Genomic DNA, 21,785 nt, shown 5'->3' with positions numbered 1-21,785 from the left:
AAGGGGAATATCCTCCCCTTAATTAAAGGAATATAACCGGCACTGATGAAACGCGGAACTGCGGCACAAATAGAAATGATTAAGCTATTCTTTTGATTTTCGGGATACAGAGTCAAGGCGACAGAAGCAATTAAGCTGGTAAAATTGAAAGTTACATGTCAAAGGACAGTGAAGTAATGGGCGGACCTCCGAAATTTTGGAAGGCATCGTCTAACGGACCGAGTCGAATTCTTTTTTTATTTTATTGGTGACCTAATATTTTAATTACTTTACTGAATGGATAATTGATTTTAATTTTCATTGATCTCTGATAAATCGCGATGACCTTTTTACCATGAAGAGGATATCTGAATACCGATCTTACTCTTAAAAAAGAACTGAAATGCCTTTTCTAGTCGAGCCTATATGACTGTGTTGATGTGACTAGCTATAGAATCTTATTGTTAAATTAATTTCTCAGTTAAAGAAGTTTTTAATTTAGAGTCTAACCAGGTTTAATATGAAATGCATTCCGTATCTCAGATGCCGTAATACAGTTTCATACACCACATAACAGGCAGACAGCAACCGCCGTATCCTGTTTCGCAATAATATACATGCACTTGCATTAATACGTAGCAGCTGTGTTTGCGTGGCGGTTGATATATACAGCCAAGAGCGTATTAAGTATGCTTACATATTAACCATACTTAAGTATGCTTAAATATAGAGCATACTTAAGTATGCTTAAATATAGAGCATACCTAAGTATGCTTATATATAGAGCATACTTAAGTATGCTGAATTACAAAGTATACTTAATACGTTTTTGATACAGTTCAATACACATCGCCTTACTTTACATTTGTTGTGATGCCTCGACCGCCATTACTAATGCCCATGCAATGTAGTAAACAGTACGTTACGTGTTACGCGATCGCTCATTTACCGAGGAGTTGGGGGATATCCTATATATAGTGTTCGTAGGATTACTACGGGAGTACTCCTGATAGTCTATCTGCCTCTGTCTCCATTTCTATCTCTCTCTCTCTCCTTCACCTGCCTCCCCCTCTCTCTTCTACCACGTTCTCTCTCCTTTTCCTCTCTCGGATGAGAACAATCACTTTGCGGTACTTGTATAGCTGGCTGATACATGAAATTCCGGAAAAACACATTTCTATTGCATCTCAGAAGCGCTAAACGAATTGAACTGTGACTTTGCAACTTCCATATTCTTTCTCAACCAGTGACGCAGACAGTCAGGTGAGAACTGTCGCTCTGCAGCACTTGCTGTAAGTTGCTTTGTATCTAACTGCCGCATTGATGCGAACATGCATAGCGTGTGTGATAGTCAACGAGTAAATAGTCGTAAATGGCTGTAAAAGAATGCAACATACGTCACAAGTAAAACTTTATTCAGATATATCTGCTAACAGGAATAAGTCTCTAAGGTAAATATTAAACATGAATGGATTATACGCCATTTGCCGTGAGAATAGTATTAACGCATTATCCAGCCTAATAAATAATACTCAGCATGGCGCATTCGATTCTATTCAAAAGAGTCACAGTAATATACCCGTAGGCCTATGTATATGCGTGTACGTGCGTGTACCTGCGTGTACGTGCGTGTATCTCCGTGTACCCGCGTGTACGTGCGTGTATCTGCGTGTACGTGCGTGTACCCGCGTGTACGTGTGTGTACCCCCTCTGTGCGTGCCTGCCTGAGCAGCCATTGTTTACAAAATTGCCTAGCTTAGCCTCGTTTTCGTGCGTGACCCCAGGTCATGAATAATAATTAAGAAGGGTCTATAGCAATGTGTTGGTCGTTTGCGAATACTTCTTTGCTAATACGAGCAGGTTTCTACGATCTTTTGCGTGTATTGCCTTGAACAACATAATTTCAAGCAAAACAGTTGCTAAATTGATCTAACGTCGATATTTGTAAAATCATTGGCTGTAATAATCTAGGTGTACGCACGTACACGCGGGTACACTCACGTACACGCAGGTACACGCACGTACACGCAGATACACGCACGTACACGCGGGTACACGCACGTACACGCGGGTACACGCACGTACACGCGGGTACACGCACGTACACGCGATCTCCGTGTACCCGCGTGTACGTGTACACGCACGTACCCTCGGGTACGTGCGTGTCGTGCGTGTACCCGCGTGTACGGGTGTGCACGGGTGCATGTGCACGTGCGTGCACGTGCGTGCGTGTATACCCGCGTGTACGTGCGTGTATCTGCGTGTACGTGCGTGTACCCGCGTGTACGTGCGTGTATCTGCGTGTACGTGCGTGTACCTGCGTGTACGTGCGTGTATACCCGCGTGTACGTGCGTGTATCTCCGTGTACCTGCGTGTACGTGCGTGTACCCGCGTGTACGTGCGTGTACCCCACTCTGTGCGTGCCTACCACGCAGCCATTGTTTACAAAATTGCCTAGCTTAGCCTAGTTTTCGTGCGTGACCCCAGGTCATGAATAATAATTAAGAATGGTCTCCACTTGAAAGAGGAATTTATTTGGTGATAGGAAACGTTAGTAGATGTCGCCACAGTCTAGAACTCGGGCATGTACGCGCGCTGCGTGTTGGGTGTTGTTATGTTAAAAATAAATTTGTTGTATATAGCGCGGCCGTTCCTTGCGTGCTGGTATCGTCGCAAAATGCACACTAAGGGACGTTACGAGGTAAGAGTTATCTTCCAGATTAAGCTTATTCAGCGTCACTTTTCGCAGTGAGTAGTTCATAATCATACTCATAGTGGTAGTGGCAGTGGCAGTGGCAAGGTTTTTTTTATAAAGGTAGTTTTTTATGATTGATTGCCGTCCATTTCAAATTTGTCAGATGCAATTCTGCCTTTTCTGGTGATGAGGTTCAACTTCTAGAAGTAGAAGTTAGGGCCCAAGGATAGAGAACATGGGTCCCAATAAAACCAATGTGCCTAACCCTAACCCTACAATTGCAGGTGCATGTATTCACACGATCGCATATATAGCATGTACAGTAATTACTGTTTATATTAAATTATTATGGATTATTTTGATATTAATTTATAGCATACTAGCGCTGAGAGGGTCTATGTCCCCCAGGTTACTATCGGAAGGTACCCTAGCTGGGTACGGTTTGATATATCGTAACGTACCCTGGTACTATCTGGACTGCCGGACTGCCGGATACCCCGGTACTGCCGGACCGTACCTCGCCTACTAACGTGTCTAGGGAGTCGCCTACGCCTACTCCCTAACCCTAACCCTAACCCTAACCTTAACCCTAACCCTAACCCTAACCCTAACCATATCAGATAGTTACCAGGGTACGTTCCGATATATCGAACCGTACCCATGCAGGGTACCCTCCAATATAGTACCCTGGGGGACATAGCCCCTATGAGCCATACTAGCGTGGGTGGGGAACATTGGGAAAGTGCCATATATATCAAACATTGTCACCTAGTTTAGGGGGATATTTCAAGTTCAGTTTCAATCCAGCTAGTGCACCGCATGATAGCAATAATTATTGTCAATTACAAGTAATGTACGTAACTTTCTACTTCACAGGATGCAATACGCTGTTTAAACTCGCTGCAGACAAATGCCGAAACGCTGGCTAGAATACGCAAGGAAGGCGGTCGTGACGTTCAGCGTAACATTCCAGACATGATCACGTTTGCACAGAGAGCTGGCATCACGGTTGGTAGTAAATTTTAGCCAATGGGATAATCATACACTGTATGCTTACGTCGCCGGAGAATGATTCTTAATTAACCGGGAAGCTGTGGTGTGTGGCTGTGTCGCCACTGAACATATGTATTTAGATCTGTTTGGTTTGTTCGTCACACATTTATATCAGTCATATATATATCCTTACTGGTTGTACTTCTTCCAAAATGTATGACTTCCAGACGATTAAAATTTGCTCCTTTCATAGGCTTTTGTTTGACGAAACTACATCATAATGAATATCCAAATTCTTTGGTGTCTATTTCATTGTTGATCTTTTCTTTTTCTATATTTACCTAATAATTAGAGGACATATATAACTTCAACCAGAAAGATTTGATCGCCCCGGGACAGTAGCGGATCCATCGGCCAATACTTTGCTAATAATGTTAGCCTTTATGCCATGTTGTCTCAGCAAAACTAAAACTTCACGTATATAATTTTGGTGGTGATGAACTTCAAGAGTGGCATGTATATCCAATAAAGGAGCTTCTAAACTATTCATACATAATTTCCATATTGCATCGCCCACTGAACCCCGATATTGTGTCGCCCAGGTATATAGCTGCATGCTCATGTTCTGACAGGTATAATCTATTCGTGTCAGTGGTGACTGTACCTGTGACCGTCTACAGACAGGATCTGAATGATTATTGATCATAACACTGATCAATGTACTCCCTACAGTGGCATAGTTAGGGGGGGCAAAGGGGGCACGCCCCTTCCCCCTGTTGATCCGAAAGTAATAAGAATTGTTCTACTAAAAAGAGAATTGTTGTAATCAGAATGAACTTTGAAGGCTGTACATGTACTCAAAAGTGCCTCAAATACCATCTCCTGCGATCTACATTTTCAAAGTTTTCAGGAGGAGGACCCCCAAACCCCCCACCTGTCTTACACCCCCCTCCTTGGAATCCTGGATCCGCCACTGAACAGTTGCATATCTTGGGAGCAGAGAACAATGAACAAATATGTCGCCTTTTTGCATGGCGCCCAAAACAAAAATTGCAGAGCTGCGAGGTGGGGGAGCGTAGGGTGTGGAGAGGGAGGCGAAGGAAGCATTAAAATATTAAGTTATCCACTATTTTGCACAGTTCACTGTTTTTGGCCCCCCCTTGTTAAAAAATTCTGGCTACGCCATTGACTCCCTACACCCCACCCCAGACAGACAGACAGGATGTGAATGATTATTCATTATAACACTGAATGGCAATAACATTTATCACGGGTCGAGAATATATTAAGCAGGGCGCGACAAACCCGCTTGCCCACCAAAATTTTCGTTTGTAGCACCCTGTATTAAGCTATAGTAATAAATCTACAGTGACTCCTACAGACGGGTGAGAATGCGCTTGCATTGTGTGTTCCCAATGTTGAATATATAATTAATAGAAAATTATGATTCCGAGGCCAAATGGAAAGCTAAATTCATTTTTTTCTCTGACAGCTGGATGCCTTAGACAAGCTTAATGTTATTCACGTGAGTGGAACGAAAGGCAAGGGATCAACGTGTGCATTTACAGAGAGCATCCTTCGACAGTATGGCTATAAAACAGGACTGTTCACGTAAGTATACATGTACTGCATGACCATTGAATCACACGCAATCACACCGTTGCTCACTCATTCCACAACAAAAAAAAACATTTAAAAAGAAGAGCTAATCAGCTGGGTAGTTACGATAGTGAAAAAAGTTCACATATTTTTTTCATGATTGTTCGTAGCCATCTGGGCGTGCATTCGCAATTACATTCGTTTAAATACTTTATGTCGAAACAGGTCGCCCCACCTAGTGGAAACCAGAGAAAGGATCCGAATCAATGGATTGCCGATCGAGAAGAAACTGTTTGCGAGTTACTTCTTTGAGGTCTATAATCGGCTGATCAACACAAAGGTTTTTAATTTCTAACAGTATTCTGAGATTCCCACATCTCCAGCTTGTTTAGGCAACTTAGACCAACGTAGAGTTTACACAGTAGACTTGCACCAAATCTAACTAGGCTCCTCAGAGTATTTTATATTAGTTTAGAAGATTATTATTTTAGATTATTTTCAGAGTATTTTAGATCGAGTGTACGAGAGCATGCTATGCGTGCCGCGCTCGTTAATGGACCACGTTAATTAGATAATTACCCACCGCGCAGAACCAGCATGATCCGGAGGTTGGGATGCCCGCTTATTTCCGATTCCTGACGTTGATGTCTCTCTACGTATTCGTCGAACAAAAGGTGGACGTCGCCATCTTGGAATGCGGCATCGGCGGAACGTACGACTGCACGAACATTGTCAGGTGCGAACGTGTAGCGAGTAGGAACCCGCCGTCCTCCGCGCATGCGCCCCCTCCCCTTTCGCTTTGCCGAATCCAATGAAAAATCGATTCCTCATCCTCCGCGCACGCTCACTTCCTCTTTTTCATGATTGCTGCATGCGGTCATTAGGAACCGACCATTGTGAAAAATGAATTCCCCGTCATCGAAGTTATTTTTGGCTCATGAAGATACAGACGTTACCATCCCGGCCGTAGCCGCGGTGACGATGATGCGTTTGTGTGTTTTGCATGTCTTTTGAGACGTGTATCATTCGTCGTGGCTGCAGCGAATGCAGCTGCATCGCCATGACGACGTGTTAACCGCTGCTCGTGTGTTTTGCGTCGACAGGAAGCCGGTCGTGTGCGGCGTGTCATCGCTGGGCATCGATCACGTGTCGTTGCTCGGTGACACCGTGGAGAAGATCGCGTGGCACAAGGCCGGAATCTTCAAGGTGAGACGCGTGTATCGTGGCGTGGCGTGGTGCGGCGCGGCGTGTTGTGTAGTGTGTGGTGTGGCGTGGGGTGGGGTGGTGTGTTGTGTAGTGTCATGTTGTATCATGTGGTGTTGTTTTATGTCATGTCATGTTGTGTCATTTCATGTCAGGTCATGGGTTGGCGTGTAATCTATTGTCCCGTGGTGCGGTGTCGTGGCATGGTGTGTCCTGTAGTGTCGTGTGGTGTCGTGTGGTGTGATGTTGTGTATGTCATGTCATGGCGTGGTGCATCGTGTTGAGTCCTGTCGTCTGTGGTGTTATATCGTGTCATGATGTGTTAGATGGGTGATCTTGTTGTGCTGGTGATAGCAGCGGTGGCAGTAGCGGTGGCAGTAGGTGGCAGTAGCGGTGTAGTAGCGGTGGTAGTAGCGGTGGCAGTAGGTGGCAGTAGCGGTGTAGTAGCGGTGGTAGTAGCGGTGTAGTAGCGGTGTAGTAGCGGTGGCAGTAGCGGTGTAGTAGCGGTGTAGTAGCGGTGGCAGTAGCGGTGGCAGTAGCGGTGGTAGTAGCGGTGGTAGTAGCGGTGGCAGCAGCGGTGGCAGTAGCGGTGGCAGTAGCGGTGGCAGTAGCGGTGTAGTAGCGGTGGCAGTAGCGGTGCAGTAGCGGTGGTAGTAGCGGTGGCAGTAGCGGTGGCAGTAGCGGTGTAGTAGCGGTGTAGTAGCGGTGTAGTAGCGGTGGCAGTAGCGGTGATAGCAGCGGTGTAGTAGCGGTGGTAGTAGCGGTGGCAGTAGCGGTGTAGTAGCGGTGATAGCAGCGGTGTAGTAGCGGTGGTAGTAGCGGTGGCAGTAGCGGTGTAGTAGCGGTGATAGCAGCGGTGGCAGTAGCGGTGGCAGCAGCGGTGGCAGTAGCGGTGCAGTAGTGGCCAGCACTCGTAATAACACGTACATGAGCTTTGAACCCGGGTCAATTCTTCCTCCGCAGGACGACGTTGCCGCGGTAACGGTGCCGCAGCCCGCGGGGCCGATGCAGGTGCTGAGCGAGCGCGCGCGGGAGCTAGGAGCCAGACTGACGCTAGCACCCGACATCCACACGTACGACAGGGAGAGGGCGCCACCGCAGCTCGGTCTCGCCGGCGACATGCAGCTGTGGAACGCATCCCTCGCTCTGCAGCTGTGCAAGGTCTGGCTGGAGGCGAGGCATCAGGGTAAGATGTGTGTGCGTGCGTGCGTGTGTGTGTGCGTACGTGTGTGTGTGCATGCATGCGCGTGCATGCGTGAGTGCGTGCGTGCGTGCCTGCGTGCACGCGCGTGCATGCGTGTGTGCGTGCGTGCGTGCGTGCGTGCGTGTGTGTGCATGTGCATCTGTGTGTTGTCGTGTGTAGGCATGTGTGTGTGTGTGTGTATCATTGCGTATGCTTGCATGTGTGGGTGCCGTTGTGTGCATGTGCGTGCATACGTGAGTGCGTGCATGGGTTTATTTATGCGTGGTGTGCAGACGTGTGTAGGATGAGAGTGATAGTAACATAACAATATGGCTAGAGCTAGCCATGCAAGCATTCGCCCTCTTTCAATCGCGCTGATCTGTTAGTGCATATATATGTACTGTACAGCAAGTTGTTGTCTCTCTCAGGTCCAGTGCTTTCTATTATTCGTGTCTCTATCAGCTGACCTAAGCTGAGGTAGAGGAGAAGGCCTGTTTGTTGACGGTACACTGGTGGTAGTGTCCATTCATTTTTTCGCTGTTTATGTTTATGTTTGCTGCGCGGGCCATCCTTAAAAAATTCTATGTTTGCTGTCCTTCGACCCATGATTTTTTTAGTGGGTAGGTAGGTAGGTCTTTTTTGTGTGTGAGGCATAACAGTTATTTTAAGTCTGTCCTCATGTTTGCCACACATGCTTTGTGTTTCAGTCTTAACTATGAGGAATTAAAAAAAAAAAAAAATTGGAACCCAAAATGTAAAAAAACAACTTTTGGGTCGCGGCTATTTTCGTGGGTCGGTCGGAAGACAGCAAACATGTAATTTTTTAAGGATGGCCTGTATGTGCTGTGACCCAATCTACCAAGTTTCGCATATATATGTAGTGACACATATATACGGCCGGCGTTTCCTGTGTGTGGTACGAATGCACTGCTTACCTGTGTGTTTTTATTGCCTGCACTTCACGTGATTATAACCTGCCAGAATGAAAATGTGAAGTGATATTTGGGCAACGCTGTAGCAGGGAAAAAATTATTTAAAAAATTCATTTTTCGGGGGCTACTTTTCAAGCTCGCGTGCATGAAAATAGCACTCTAAAATTTTGTTTGCATTGAACTTTATGCAAATTTCCGGGGGCTCTTTTTGGCATTTCCGGGGCTCTTTTTGGCATTTCGGGGGCTAAATCGCCCAGAGCCCTCGTGTATTTTTTTCACTGGTTTGTAGTACCATACAAAAGGGAGCAGTGTAACTGATGGTGTGTGGGCCGGGGTGGGGGACTGTACATGCCCCCCCCAGACCAATGTAGATATTATTACATGGCCAACAGCGAACTGCACATTAAATGCCAAGAACACTGCACGTGGCTTGGCCACCCCCCCAGGCAAAATGATTTAGCAGTACCTTTTACAAGCATGATAGTTATTGTGTCATGGTTAATGTACCATGTGGTGTTGTGCAGTGGTCAAAGTTTAACACATTTTCACTTCTGGGACTAACCCGACCAGGCTGTGTAACTCAGTGTTATTTAGGGTACGCATATGCTCGTTCCCTCCATTTGAAAGCACCCCCCTATCTCAGGACTGCCAACATTTCTGAACCCCCCTTTCGCGGGCTTTTTGCGGGGTTTTCCTGCATGCCTTGGAGACCCTCCTAAATCCGAAATAATCCTGAATAAGCTTTCAAAACTAGCAGGAATTTCAGGAATTTGATCCCGGGTTTTGACAAAGTTTTCTATGATATTCAAGATGAAAGAAAGAGAGGAAAAACACCCCCTTTTTAAAGAAATCTCCGGGTGAAAAGTCAAATACACCCCCTTTTTTACAATTCTTGGGCCGGATTTTGTCGCGCGAAAAATACCCCTTTACCGGAGATTTTGGGAACGCGCATGCGGTCCCTCCGACCTCGGAGTGGGGGGCCCGGGGCTGTGTGACTAACGTCAATATACTCCTAAGTTCCTAACCCTAGCAAAGACCGTTTCTAGGAGCTATTCTGGGACATGACATTGCTGTCGATACATTGTAGCATTTTGATCATTCAGTACATGTAGTGTTAAACTAAATAATCTTTCTCCAAGGCACCTCTAGTGCGATCGGGCGACTATAAATAACTCTGTCATGCTTACCGATCATTTTATCAGGGAACCATATATAGTTTCGAGACCCTGTTTAAAACTCTTATGGAAAAGTACCCGTTTGCTGTCACTCTTCCAGAGTGAACGTATCAGTTTTCGTCACCCCCCCTCCCAGATTATGAATTCGCTGACGGGAGATGGACTATCATACTATTTGGCAAACAATATGTGTAACAAAATTATTTTACACTCCTGAAGTTATCTTATCCGCGGTGCTGCCACAAATGTTGTTAAATCTTCCAAGTTCAAGTTCAAGTAAAACTTATTTTCGTCGGTATATAATGAACATTATTAACATAAGCTAAGAGCTTTTGCACCGATATCAAACAAGAGTAAATAGATAGATGATAAAAACATCATAAAAACTGCGTAACTGCAGTGTTACTATCACATGTAGATTTCCATTTGCATTTCAAAGTAAATATAACGTGATTTAAATATAGCTTGACAACCGAAGTATATATATATCGTGCCATAAAACCACGTAATTGCGTGATAGTGCAACCTACATTCGGCTACAAGGCGCTCTTCTTTATCGTAGGTTGTGGAGATAGACGGGGCGTTGGTGGTCAGAGGCAGAATCAGGTGAACGGAACACGTGACAAGGTGCAGACAGCTCCAACGTTTCCCATCACGACCGAGTTTTCTGAAGGTGTCGCACATCGATCATAATATAAACGAACGATTTGTTTTTGCGATGCAGTTAGTAGTTTGTAAACCTCGGATTTTTGCAACATGCACCTGGTTGTCTGTCACAGAACAGTCTCGTAATCGTATTGTAATATATTCGTTATCATGTGATACAGTCATGAATGGTCTCGTAAACGTATTGTAAGATATTCGATATCATGTGATACAGTCATAAATAGCCTTGTAAACGTATTGGAAAGGTACAAGGATTGTCAGCCTGTTGAAATGGGTCTCCTTTTTTTGTCATCTTTTATTTATAGTCTGTTGGTATAGTAGTGTTTATACTGCGTTGGGCTGGTCGCATCACTGCATTAGAGAAACATGACGAATCACCGAGATAGTGCTAGAATGCGAAAATGCCCTTTGCTTGAAATCGTAAATGACTAATTTCATAACATCGATATTGAATTTGGTAGTCTAATCGAGTGTTAAGTTGACATCGTAGACATTAAGCAGGATGGCAGCTGTTATCACGGATATCCTGCTTGTTACCGTGGCGACTGCTACGTCTCTCTCTCTCTCTCTTGCTCTCTGCAGGGTTGAAGAACTGCTTCTGGCCGGGACGTGCCCAGACGTTAAGGAGAAGCAGGGTGACCTACTTCCTGGATGGCGCTCACACTGCCAGCAGCATGGAGGTAGATATGAAGAGACATGCACACACACGCACCCAACATTCACACACGTCTGCTCACGATCCGGTCAACTTATTTAAAACTAGACAGAGGGCACTCACGGAGAGGGCATACCTCCGCCAGCATGTAACATGTATGTGTTGCGAGCTGGCTCGCCGCTCGCTGCTGGCTGCTGCTGACTGACTCGCCTGCTGCTGACTCGCCGCTCGCTGGTGGCGGCTGCTGACTCGCCGCTCGCTGGTGGTTGCTGCTGACTCACTCGCCTGCTGCTGACTCGCCGCTCGCTGACTCGACGCGCTATCGATCGCGCCGCGCGGGCTGGACACACACACACACGAGACCGATTACATTGCCTCCCGTCCTCCGTTACTTCGTTAACTCCGTGGGCGGAGGTAATGATCATCTCTCAAATAAATCGAGATACAGTACACAATCTGTTATCCGAAATTCTTGGGACCAGACACGTTTCGGAATTTGAAATTTTTTCGGATTTCGGAATGGTAGTACAGTACAGATATACTTACCATATATCCTGTAACTAGCCAGTACGAAAACCCAAGTTTTCAAGAAGCCAAGTGCTGTACCGGTACAGTACAATATGTATGAGTAATGCCAAACACATTAATATTTCTGCAGTGAACCTTTGGCGCCAAACACGACCTTTGGTGTGCGGACGACCTCCATGAAAAATGAAGTTTTCAGAGCTTTTCGGTTTTTTATAATTTCGGATAATAGATTGTGTACTGTATTTATACATGTGGACACATTTAGGCTTGCATGTCAGCATACACATTACTGATGACTTCAACATGAATATAACTATGAGTTTGGTGCTGTTACTGGCTATAGAAAACAGTCGATGAACAGCCAACTTGTGCCTGCATTCTTGAGAATCGTGAAAATTAAATAAGGGAACGCTGCCACAAAACACGTGCATGTATTTACGTGACGTGAATTTCTTTAGACTGACACCTATCCTGACATGTAGACAAGTATAACAGGGTAAAACCCGGTGGATGCCATTGAGAATCACACGCTATGTTTAAATATGTAAACAAATCTAATTTGAAATGCAGATCGGTGCACACATTGGTGAAAAGAATGATGTGCAAGTGTTCTATGACATATTAGCCTTACTAATATACACTTGGTGTTACACAAGGTGTACCGATAAGTATCTGAATGGTTGAGAAAGTATGAAAACGGTTGCAAAAAGGAAAATCTTTTCTTTAAAAAACCGAGACAAATACAAGGCTATTGATTCGGGTGACTTTCCATCACGGATCGTTCCGTACGTACGCACGCGTGCTAGTTGACCGATTATACGATTTTGGGATGACAGATTCTCTTTACTCTGCCTAATTCTGATAAGCTAGTTGCGACCTTGAAAATGAACAGGTGATAACAAGTGGCTGGGTGTCGTGATTGAAGCCAGGAGCGTGAGAGACGCTGCAGCGTGTGTGAGTTGTTGCAGTGGCGTCTCTGTCGTCCTCGCGTCACACCCGCGGTGTAACGTATCTCGCTAGAGCTTACCGTTTACTAATCTCACACGTGTTGCTTACAGACGTGTGCACGATGGTTCAAGGCTGCAGCTAAAGAAGAGGCGTCGCGTCACAAGTAAGTGATTGTAAATGAATCTTGAGGGACACGTACGGCACCTCTCATACTGCATATGTCACCACTTTGGTTTGATTCGAGCGGCTATTGTGCTAAAATAGAAGAGAAATTTATAGGGCTGTCATTGATACGAAAATATTTCGATTCGATTCATAAAATATTTTTGTTCCGATTCGTATAATATAAATATCATGTTTCGATTCCCTTTTGGCATGCATATGGTTGCCTTTGCTGTAACTTTTAACTTAAATTACAAGTTTAATTCAGCACTCAGGACTAAATTAATCTATATCTATTAATAATCTATTAATAATATTAAATATAATATTTTAATATAATCTATGAGGTGTAAGGTAACAGCACTACAGCAAAACGGTGTTTTTTTACTAATACTATTTTATTGTATCGGATCGCTATTCTGGAATTTTTTGTATTTACTGTTGGATGTTGTGTGTGTTGCAGGGGTTCGGTTTGCAACGTGCTCATGTTTAACTCTGGTGGAGACCGTCTGCCTTCCTCGCTGCTAGCTCCCATAGCCGTAAGTCTCATCGTCTCGTCTCATCGAATTCAGGGCTACTGCTGGCATGCGTCACCTTCGCAAAATGCGATGAATAAATAACAATGGCGATTTTACTACGCTAAGTGCCGAATGCAATTGCCGATTGATTTAATCGTTCACAAAATTACGATTTACTAATGAAATCGTCGAATTGCAGTGTCGTGTCATAAAATGTTTTCGTACACCTCTTCTCATACCCATCGTATGTTTACGCCTGGCTTAGCACATATCATTAAGTGGCAATAGTTTTCCGTAGCTAGTCGCACGCGAATTAACGAATTAACGAACCGCGCAACGGCCGTGTGCCCTTGGTTGGAGGTGATGAACGAAACAAAACGGCACATGTTTTTCAGCACTGCCACTTTGACTGTGTTATCTTCTGTCCAAATCGAGTGAACTTGGCGATGGATCCAAGCTCTGGTACGTATGACAGATGAACGTATCGGTGCTGTTCAGAACGCTGGAGTGTAAGCCAGTAAGCTGAGAAAGAGCGGAATGAAGCTTTTAACTGCGCAGTGTTACACGTGACAATTTAGCACTGCCATTGCCCCTTTTTCTTGCCGAAGTTACATACCACATTAAATACGTAACGTGCGTCACGGTGTTGAAATAGCTACCATTCACCCCACAGTCCGTGACTCGGGACCTTTCTGCTGGAACGGATAATTGTTGTGAATTTTACTACATAGGTTACGTTAGTAGAAATCGAAGTTTTCAAACAAAATCAGGACTGGGTGATTTTTGTGGACTACTATATAGGTTACATATTTTATTACAGTAGAAATCAAATGTTTTTTTGAAAATAAATCGAGACTGACTGGGTTTTCAGAGACTATAGGGTATTTCTAACACTAAGACTGTATAATATCGTACGTCTACCTCAGTCTTCGTCTCTGCCGATTTATAAGACCGTATATTACTATAATATCGTACGTCTACCTCAGTTTCTTTCTTCATCTTCACAATCGCCGTCTTCGCCGCAGATCAGAGCAACTTCACCGTTTCGGCCGACTCTGTCATGTCGCGCTGCCACGAACACAAGAACGTCTACCTCAAGCTCATCGCCCGCCGCGACCTCGCGGCGCTACGACCCGACCCGCCGCCTCCCGGCGCCGACGGCGGCGCCCCCTGCTCCCCGGAGCAGTCGGAGGACGGCGTTACCACGGCGATCTTCCCGTGCATCGCGCACGCGCTGCGGTGGGTGGTCGGCGAGCGCGACGCCCACGTGCCTCCCGTCGCCGCGACGACGACGACGCAGACGCCGCGGATGCTGCGGGATGCGGATCGCGTGCAGCTACTCGTTACTGGAAGCTTGCATCTCGTAGGGGGCGTGCTGGGCGTGCTCGACCCAGACATGACGGGGAAATGATGAGTGGGCAGAGGAGGAGGGCGGGGAGGGGAGGGAAGTGCCAGGGGAAGGAGAAAGGAAGATAGGAAAGTGGCAGAGAGGATAGGGAAGAGGAGCAGAGGAAAGGAAAGAGGATAGGAAGGGGCAGGGGCAAAAAGAAGAGGATCAGATAAGAGAGAGGACAAGGGGAGGAGAGGATAGAGAACTGTCATCACTATCCGTGAAGTGATGGTAGAGGAGGGTGCAACTAGGGGAGGCGAGGGAAGAGGAGAGGGTTGGAGAGAGGGGGAGAAGGTAAGGGAATAGTTGTATTCACAAGGCGACAGAGGGTGGTGCCGGAGTCAATTGAGCAACTGCCAGGGAAGATGGTGGCGGGGTTGGTGAGGGGTGTTTGCTCATCCCCGGGCGTGGAGGGAACAGTCACGTGATAGCGTTGACGTATAACATTCAAAGTCCCAAATCTTCCACAGAACGATTCCACAGTCATACCTCCGGTACTAGACATGGCTTATATCCCTAACCCTAACCCTAATCCTAAGTGGAGCCGAGTATGTAGGAGGTGAGTATCAGAGGTGCGGGGGTGGGAGGGGTTAGGTGGGTATCGGAGTGACGTAATGACGGCAGCTATGAAGTGTGCCTCGTGAATGGAACCAGTGTTTAAATATTTAATCGCTGCGAGACAATCGTTGTTCGTGCGATTGTTCACAATCGCTGGTTGTCCATCAAATCGAAAAGGTCGCGCGACTGCTTCTTGCCACGCAGACCTTTTGTCGAACAATCGCGGTTTTTGATATATTTATTTCGTAGTGGACATGCATTCCTACCAGAATTAGATTAATTTTTGAAGTAAAGGGATTGTGCACCACGTTTTTTGTATATAAAAAGAACTGACCCCGATTAAAAGAACTATGGGACCGATGAGGCAGTCCCATTTGATTTTATAGTCTGTTTTTATCATTTGAGTTTGTCAGTGACTCAGTCTGTACTAATCGATTGAGCAAGAACGAATCTGTTGTAGTGCCAAGCTAGAAATGGCATGCAGTGATCGATGGATGTGAGAAGAGTGGCTAATCGGTGATCTTTGGAACATCAACTGGGTTAAACTTGTATATAGTGTTCGTGCTGATCTTGAGATGAAGTGCCTTCTGTCTTCTACTTGCCAGTATTGATGTACGTAGTAGTTAGGATACGAGTAAACATTCAACTAAAAGCAAGTGTATCTTCAATGATCCATTGTGTGAAATGTATATTTCATGTCATGTGAGACATTTGAGGTGCGAATAACTATCATAACTCAAAACAAACGCAATTTCCGTTGCAAGGCATTGTTGTTCGTTGTTCGTTGTTCGTTGTTGCCGTAGCAGCGGCTGTAGTCTTTTGAGCCAGCAGAATAATAGAAGGAATTTAGTGCTATGTGAAAGTGACTGTGGTAACAGTGGCGAATTGTTGTGAAATTTACGCATGCAACTGAAATGACAATGTTGTTACGTACATGTTTGCATATAACGGGTAAGTTCACTCGCATTTAATTGTTCGTATTTAACAATTATTGATCTCTAATCAATTACTTGAGGTTTGTCTTGTATTATAGTTTTCAATCAGTGTCACTGATACTATAGAAGTTTTAATGTATGAGTGTGTACATGTTTTTACACAGATACTGGTGTAATGACACATTCTTGGTTTATACTGTATGCCATGTGCAATGCGCTTCACTACTAATGTATAGCACACGTGGATTGAATCATGTTGTTACATGATATGCATTGTTATCATAAAGTTCTATAATGAAAAACTCTAATCACATTGCAGACAATGTAAAGCAAGATCAAGAGAAACTATTCTGATGTATTCATACCGATCATTGTCTTTGGTGCATTTCCATTTTTATTGTTATAAATAAACCTTAGAGGAGTGTGTGTATTTGGTCCCTACTGGTCCCAACATTTCGTTTCCACAAAGAACAAATGCACACAAATGTACCATTTTGAAACGTGCGATCATCTCGTAACCCGAAACAGAAAATTTCCCAGGATGGTGTTAGCATGGGAAATCTCCAGTAGAATCTACTTCCACTCCGTACGATTGAATCTAATCCGAATCCGAATCCAATTGCATCTCCTGCACGCGCTCGAGCTGGGGGAGGGAGGGCCGCACGCGCTCGAGCAGGGGGAGGGAGGTGGAGGGAGAGACACACGCTGGAACCTCTGGCAGCATCCGCCGCACGCGCTCGAGCGGGGGGAAGGAGGTGGAGGGAGGGTCACACTCGCTGGAACCTCCGGCAGCATCTGCCGCACGCGCTCGAGTAGGGGGAGGGATGGAGAGGGAGGATCACACTCGCTGGAGCATCCGCCGCGCGTGCTCGAGCGGGGGGGCCTTGCGAACCTCCGGCCGTGGTCAGTCTTCCTTCTCAAGGCTCTCCCCGCATTCGAAGCGCACAAAGTCGACGATCTCGAGGTTGTTCTGGACGAGGACCTCACCGACGGTGAGCTGGGGGTCGATGAGGAATTCCTGATGCCACAGCCGCGTCTCCTCCTCATCCTCCCCCACGAAAGGCTGCGCGCGTGCGAACCCGTCCTCATCCTCCTCCGGTTCTCCCTCCGCCTGTACCTTCCCTTCCACTTCCTTCTCTACCTTCACCGGCTGCGTGCCGTTCGTCGAGGGGGAAGCCGCCGCCGCCGTGTCTTGTTCGTTGTCGCGGCCGACCGACGTGGGATTCATGCCGACGATGTGCTGACACAGTTGCTCGGCGAGTCGCCCCGCGTCGTCTTCGTCGCCGCCGCGGTACGCGACGACGGCGCCGAACTTGCCCGTCGCGCACTCTCCGCTCGCCGCGCGGTCGCCCGGCGGGTGCAGGTACGCTGCGAGGCGCACGTCCGCGCTCGGACGCAGGCAGACGGCGCGCCGCACGCTCATGTTCTCACCGAGCGCTCCGATCTGCAACGCGACCGCGTCCCGCAGTGTCTTGCCGCCCTCCGACCAGCCGAGCGCGCCGATCTCATCCGCGGCCATGTCCACGCGCACGAGCGGGCCGTTGACGGGCGTCCAGCGGCAGTGCTTGAGCGCGCTCTTGGCGGCCGACGCGACGAGCCCGCGGAACTTGTCGTTACGTGCGACGAAGTCGGTCTCGCAGTTCACCTCGACGATGACGCCGAGGTTTTTCTCGAGGACGATGCCGACAAGGCCCTGCCGCGTCGTGCGGCCCTGCAGCTTGGTGGCCTTCGACCATCCCTCCTTCTGCGCTTCCTTCTTCAGCCACGCGAGCGCCGCGTCAAAGTCGTCGTGTTTCTCGAGCGCCTTCTTGCAGTTGATGAAGGGGAAGCCGGTCTTCTTGCGGAGTTTCGCGAGCAGGGTTTTGTGCGAGGACGTGGCGTAGGAGTAAATCAGGGATAGTGACACGGGCTTGCACCTGGCACCGGTCACGAGCAAGCCAGTCCTGAACATGATTGCCAATTGCGTTTTAACTGGCTTACCTGAAAGTACAATTGGCAGATATTAACGATTATAATTCTAGTTTTAAAAAAACGCATTTATATCTACTAACGTTGAAGAAGACTCGCTGATATCGTATTAAATATTAATGACCGTGAAAAGCGATAATGTGGTACGTGAAAAGTGAAAAAGGTCGCCGCGTCTTTGACTCAAATGAAATGAAATTGCTACCAAATAACAGGTGCAACTGCTACACGCAAACGTTCGGAGAACGTCCGAAACTAAGTTCCTATACATTTAATATCTAACTTTAATTCGAGTATGTTAAATTTCTATTTTTACAAGTTTCAATTACCCAACTCTCATGCCTCTTGAGGGAAGCGTGCACAGCGACCTCTGTACGCAGCGTATTGAACCATTTATTTTCTTACATATATTTTGCGTTTTTGGTATTCCTCGTGATACTGGAGTTACAGTGCAAGTTCGGGAAATTTTATAGATTATAGAATATCTGAAATAAATGTTTATAATTATTAACTGCACCTATTTATAGAAATATCCGTTAATTTATGCTATGAATCATGTCGCCAGGACCATGTCATGTTCCTCAAGCCACCTACTTTTATATTCAAGTCAAGCCATAATAATTTATTGCAGTTATTAGCAACACGCACTGAAGTACATTTACTATACGATGGCGCGTACTAGTTTTTCGCCATGCCTTCCTTTCCGTCTCTCGCATATATATATATTTTGTTTCATGGTTTCGCTCAGTCATGATTTTACTGCAGGTTTCACCACTTACACGTTACGCTTACGATCACGGCACGAGTTTACATTGCTCTCCAACGCAATCAGTAGTTCCATCTCGTCTATCTCATCAATGTAATAATTAATTTACTTCGTTTTTTTCTTAGCGCGTGATCAATGTTAATAAATTATCATGTTTGACGTATCCTTATTTACTGTAATTAATTTTGAGAGCAATTCCTGACTGTAGGTGTCACCAGTGATTGTCACGTGACCGGAGAATTGGGCCAATGCCAAAGCGACCAGGACGAACCCCAGAAAAACGCAAACATTGTGCATATGTGGATTTTTTCTATAAAAATTACAACTCTAACCAGCAGGTTATATACAATAGAAGACAGGAACACTTCGGTAAGTATACAGAAAACATAGTTATTGTAAAATTTCAGCATGGTAGTGCGTAAATTTGGTGCATTTCGGTTGCGAAGTGAGCGAGAAAACGACCAACGGCAACAGCGCGCCTGAGCATAGTTGTGCTGAGTATGCTTAGCGGTGTGGCACGGACCAGAAAATGGAGTCGTTTCTTTTAAAACAGGAAGGCAATCGGTGTCTTCTTGAAGTACATACGGAATTCTGCTTGGACCCATTCCTGTATGTATATATATATGCGTGTATATGTGTGCGTGTGCGTGTTTGTGCTGTACGTTCGTTTACGTTTTTGTGTTGTGTTTTACGTTTGTGTGTGTGTGTGCGTGTGTTATGTTGTGTGTGTGTGTGTGTGTGTGTGCGTGCGTGCGTGCGTGTGTGTGTGTGTGTGTGTGTGTGTGCGTGCGTGCGTGCGTGTGCGCGCACGCTCGTGCGTGTGTGCGTGTGTGTGTATGCACGTTTGTTATGTTGTGTGTTATGTTGAGTGATTTCTTAAATTTTGATGACAGCGCATTAGCATACGTATGAGGAAAGAATGGGAACAACGTGACGCTCGCTGCACCCTGATTTTATGCAGTCACACCTCCAGTAAGAATAATCGCTCAATTATGGGATCGTAAACGTTTACAGGTTAAACCGTATTGTTTGTTTATGAGGCTGCTAATGAACAAATTATATATCACATATATAATCAAATCCTCTATGCTGCAATAAATCGACCGGCGTGGTCGGATATATCGCTTACGGAGAAAGCTACCGGAGGTATCTGCGGTTATGTTGGAATAGAAGCGATAATGGGACCGATATAAGTTGACCGAAAACACAGGCATTCAATCTTATCACCTGCTGGTTGACTCATGCTTACCCTGGTTAGTAGCATGTGGCATTAACTCTTTCCTGTAGGGAGTATTTTATGTCTTATGATCTTATAATCAATATTATTCACTATTCAATGAGTTATCCTTCATCTTGTCATTTACGGAATTCTATGTTACGCAATAAAATTAATATAAAACTTGCTAATATTTGTTAGGAATGGTTGCTGAAGCAGCATAATGGACAAAATGTGTTGATTTTTCTTTCGCTACTTGTCGCCAGGGCCGTAGCTACCATTAGGCAATAGGAGGCAAATGCCTCCTACAAAATTTCTCAAAAATTATTTTTTGGCCCCATACCCCACGCCCTATTGGCTCGCTTTGCGCCTTGTTATTTAACTCACAACATTTGCCTCCTACAAAATTTATCTCTGGCTACAGCCCTGCGTGTCGCTTGCTTCATAATGCAGCAGCGTGACTGTGTGTAGTCGCAGTTTCATCATAAAAAACGGTCACCTTAGATATCTGCAGGTTGGAATTAATAAACCAAGTTGCCTCTCGGTTAAATTACGATATTTTACTGATGCAAGGCATCGGTGTAAGGTACTATATATTAGAAAATTCAGAATATTCTGTAATGATTTTTGTAATCGTTTGCCTTCAGTTCAGAATGCACCTGTGGATATTGTATAGGTAAATGCATTTTCTCATAAAAGTATTCTTTTTAAAAGTCCACCTAAGCTGATTTTTATGTGTCCAATAACCTGTTTTGTATTGATCAGCTATTACGGGGGTTGACTGTTAGGTGAAGAGAGGTTAGATAGGTTAATTTATGTCACATGCACAGACGGCGTGATTTTGCAATGGTTAATTTTAAATTGCTTGCTTCTCTATTCATCGTTAGTTATTATCAGACGTGTGTTCTTTATTATAAAACACAGTAGAGTTACAAAGTGGAAGTGTAATGCTAAAGATGTGATTAACTCTTGATATAAGTATAAAATGTCAAAATACGAAGGTAAGATAGTGAACACTGTTCAACAATATTTCATCATCCAAGCATAGAGTGGCATTAAATTTTCTGTGCTTCGAGAATGTTAGTTTGACGCAATATTGTTACAACTAACTAGTTTTCGGTCCCAAATAACATTTTGAAATGTAGCTATAATCTGAAAATTATTACCTTTAAGCAGGGAAAATTTTAAATTTATTTTTCGGGGGCTACTTTTCAAGCTTGCGTGCATGAAAATAGCACTCTAAAATTTGGTTTGCATTGAACTCTATGCAAATTTACGGGGGTTCTTTTTGGCATTTCCGGGGCTAAATCGCCCCGAGCCCCCGTGTATTTTTTTCACTGCCCTTAAGAATAAAAATGTGTAGTGGATCGAACAAAACCAAGTCAGAAAAAATTACAGACCAAAGCTAAACATTTTAAACATAAGAAGTTATTTTCGTCCAGATATAATATAAGCGATACTTCAGTGGAATGCTGTCCGGGTGCTGATGAAACATTGCGCAATCTCAAAGAATAGAATGCTGACCTGGCTGCCATGCGAATCCACCTATGACCCATCAGGTTACGATGGTTTTTAGCAGTGAAAAAAATACACGGGGGCTCGGTGCGATTTAGCCCCCGAAATGCCAAAAAGAGCTCCCGTAAATTTGCATAGAGTTCAAGGCAAACCAAATTTTAAAGTGCTATTTTCATGCACGCGAGCTTGAAAAGTAAGCCCCG

General features: G+C 45.3%; 3 protein-coding genes across 4 annotated transcripts in view; 2 read left to right on the top strand and 1 right to left on the bottom strand.

The window, feature by feature from the left end:
• LOC106814969 overlaps window positions 1–134 on the top strand; it is a 7,833-nt gene extending 7,699 nt beyond the window's left edge. The window contains exon 10 of the mRNA XM_014819366.1: window positions 111–134. Within this exon, the coding sequence (XP_014674852.1) occupies window positions 111–134 (24 nt within the window). The remainder of the gene's footprint in view (window positions 1–110) is intronic.
• A 2,468-nt stretch (window positions 135–2,602) lies between these two features.
• Window positions 2,603–16,296, top strand: LOC106814968 (folylpolyglutamate synthase, mitochondrial-like). Its single transcript, XM_014819365.1, has 14 exons — window positions 2,603–2,681; window positions 3,552–3,683; window positions 5,161–5,279; window positions 5,493–5,607; window positions 5,858–6,003; window positions 6,371–6,473; window positions 7,434–7,656; window positions 10,323–10,433; window positions 11,009–11,106; window positions 12,668–12,720; window positions 13,183–13,258; window positions 13,633–13,699; window positions 14,263–14,504; window positions 16,285–16,296. Exons 1-14 carry the CDS (start codon window positions 2,658–2,660, stop codon window positions 16,294–16,296), a joined length of 1,521 nt encoding a protein of 506 aa, XP_014674851.1. The 5' UTR covers window positions 2,603–2,657.
• Window positions 16,297–16,455: 159 nt separating this feature from the next.
• On the bottom strand, window positions 16,456–18,463 carry LOC106814972 (elongation factor Ts, mitochondrial-like). 2 transcript variants are annotated; one of them, XM_014819371.1, is made up of 3 exons: window positions 18,415–18,463; window positions 16,984–18,100; window positions 16,456–16,851 (listed from the first exon to the last, which is right to left on the bottom strand). In XM_014819371.1, the coding sequence occupies exon 2, from the start codon at window positions 18,069–18,071 to the stop codon at window positions 17,025–17,027; it is 1,047 nt and encodes a 348-aa protein (XP_014674857.1). In that variant the 5' UTR covers window positions 18,072–18,100; window positions 18,415–18,463; the 3' UTR covers window positions 16,456–16,851; window positions 16,984–17,024. The 2 variants fall into 2 exon arrangements, with proteins under 2 accessions (XP_014674857.1, XP_014674856.1); XM_014819370.1 differs by having other exon boundaries at window positions 16,456–18,100.
• Between the last annotated feature and the right edge of the window lie 3,322 nt (window positions 18,464–21,785).

Source organism: Priapulus caudatus, unplaced genomic scaffold, assembly GCF_000485595.1.
Source record: "Priapulus caudatus unplaced genomic scaffold, Priapulus_caudatus-5.0.1 Scaffold1015, whole genome shotgun sequence".
Lineage (NCBI taxonomy): Eukaryota > Metazoa > Priapulida > Priapulimorpha > Priapulimorphida > Priapulidae > Priapulus > Priapulus caudatus.
Note: the sequence above shows the minus strand (reverse complement) of the source record. Positions and strands in the feature narration are given on the sequence as shown.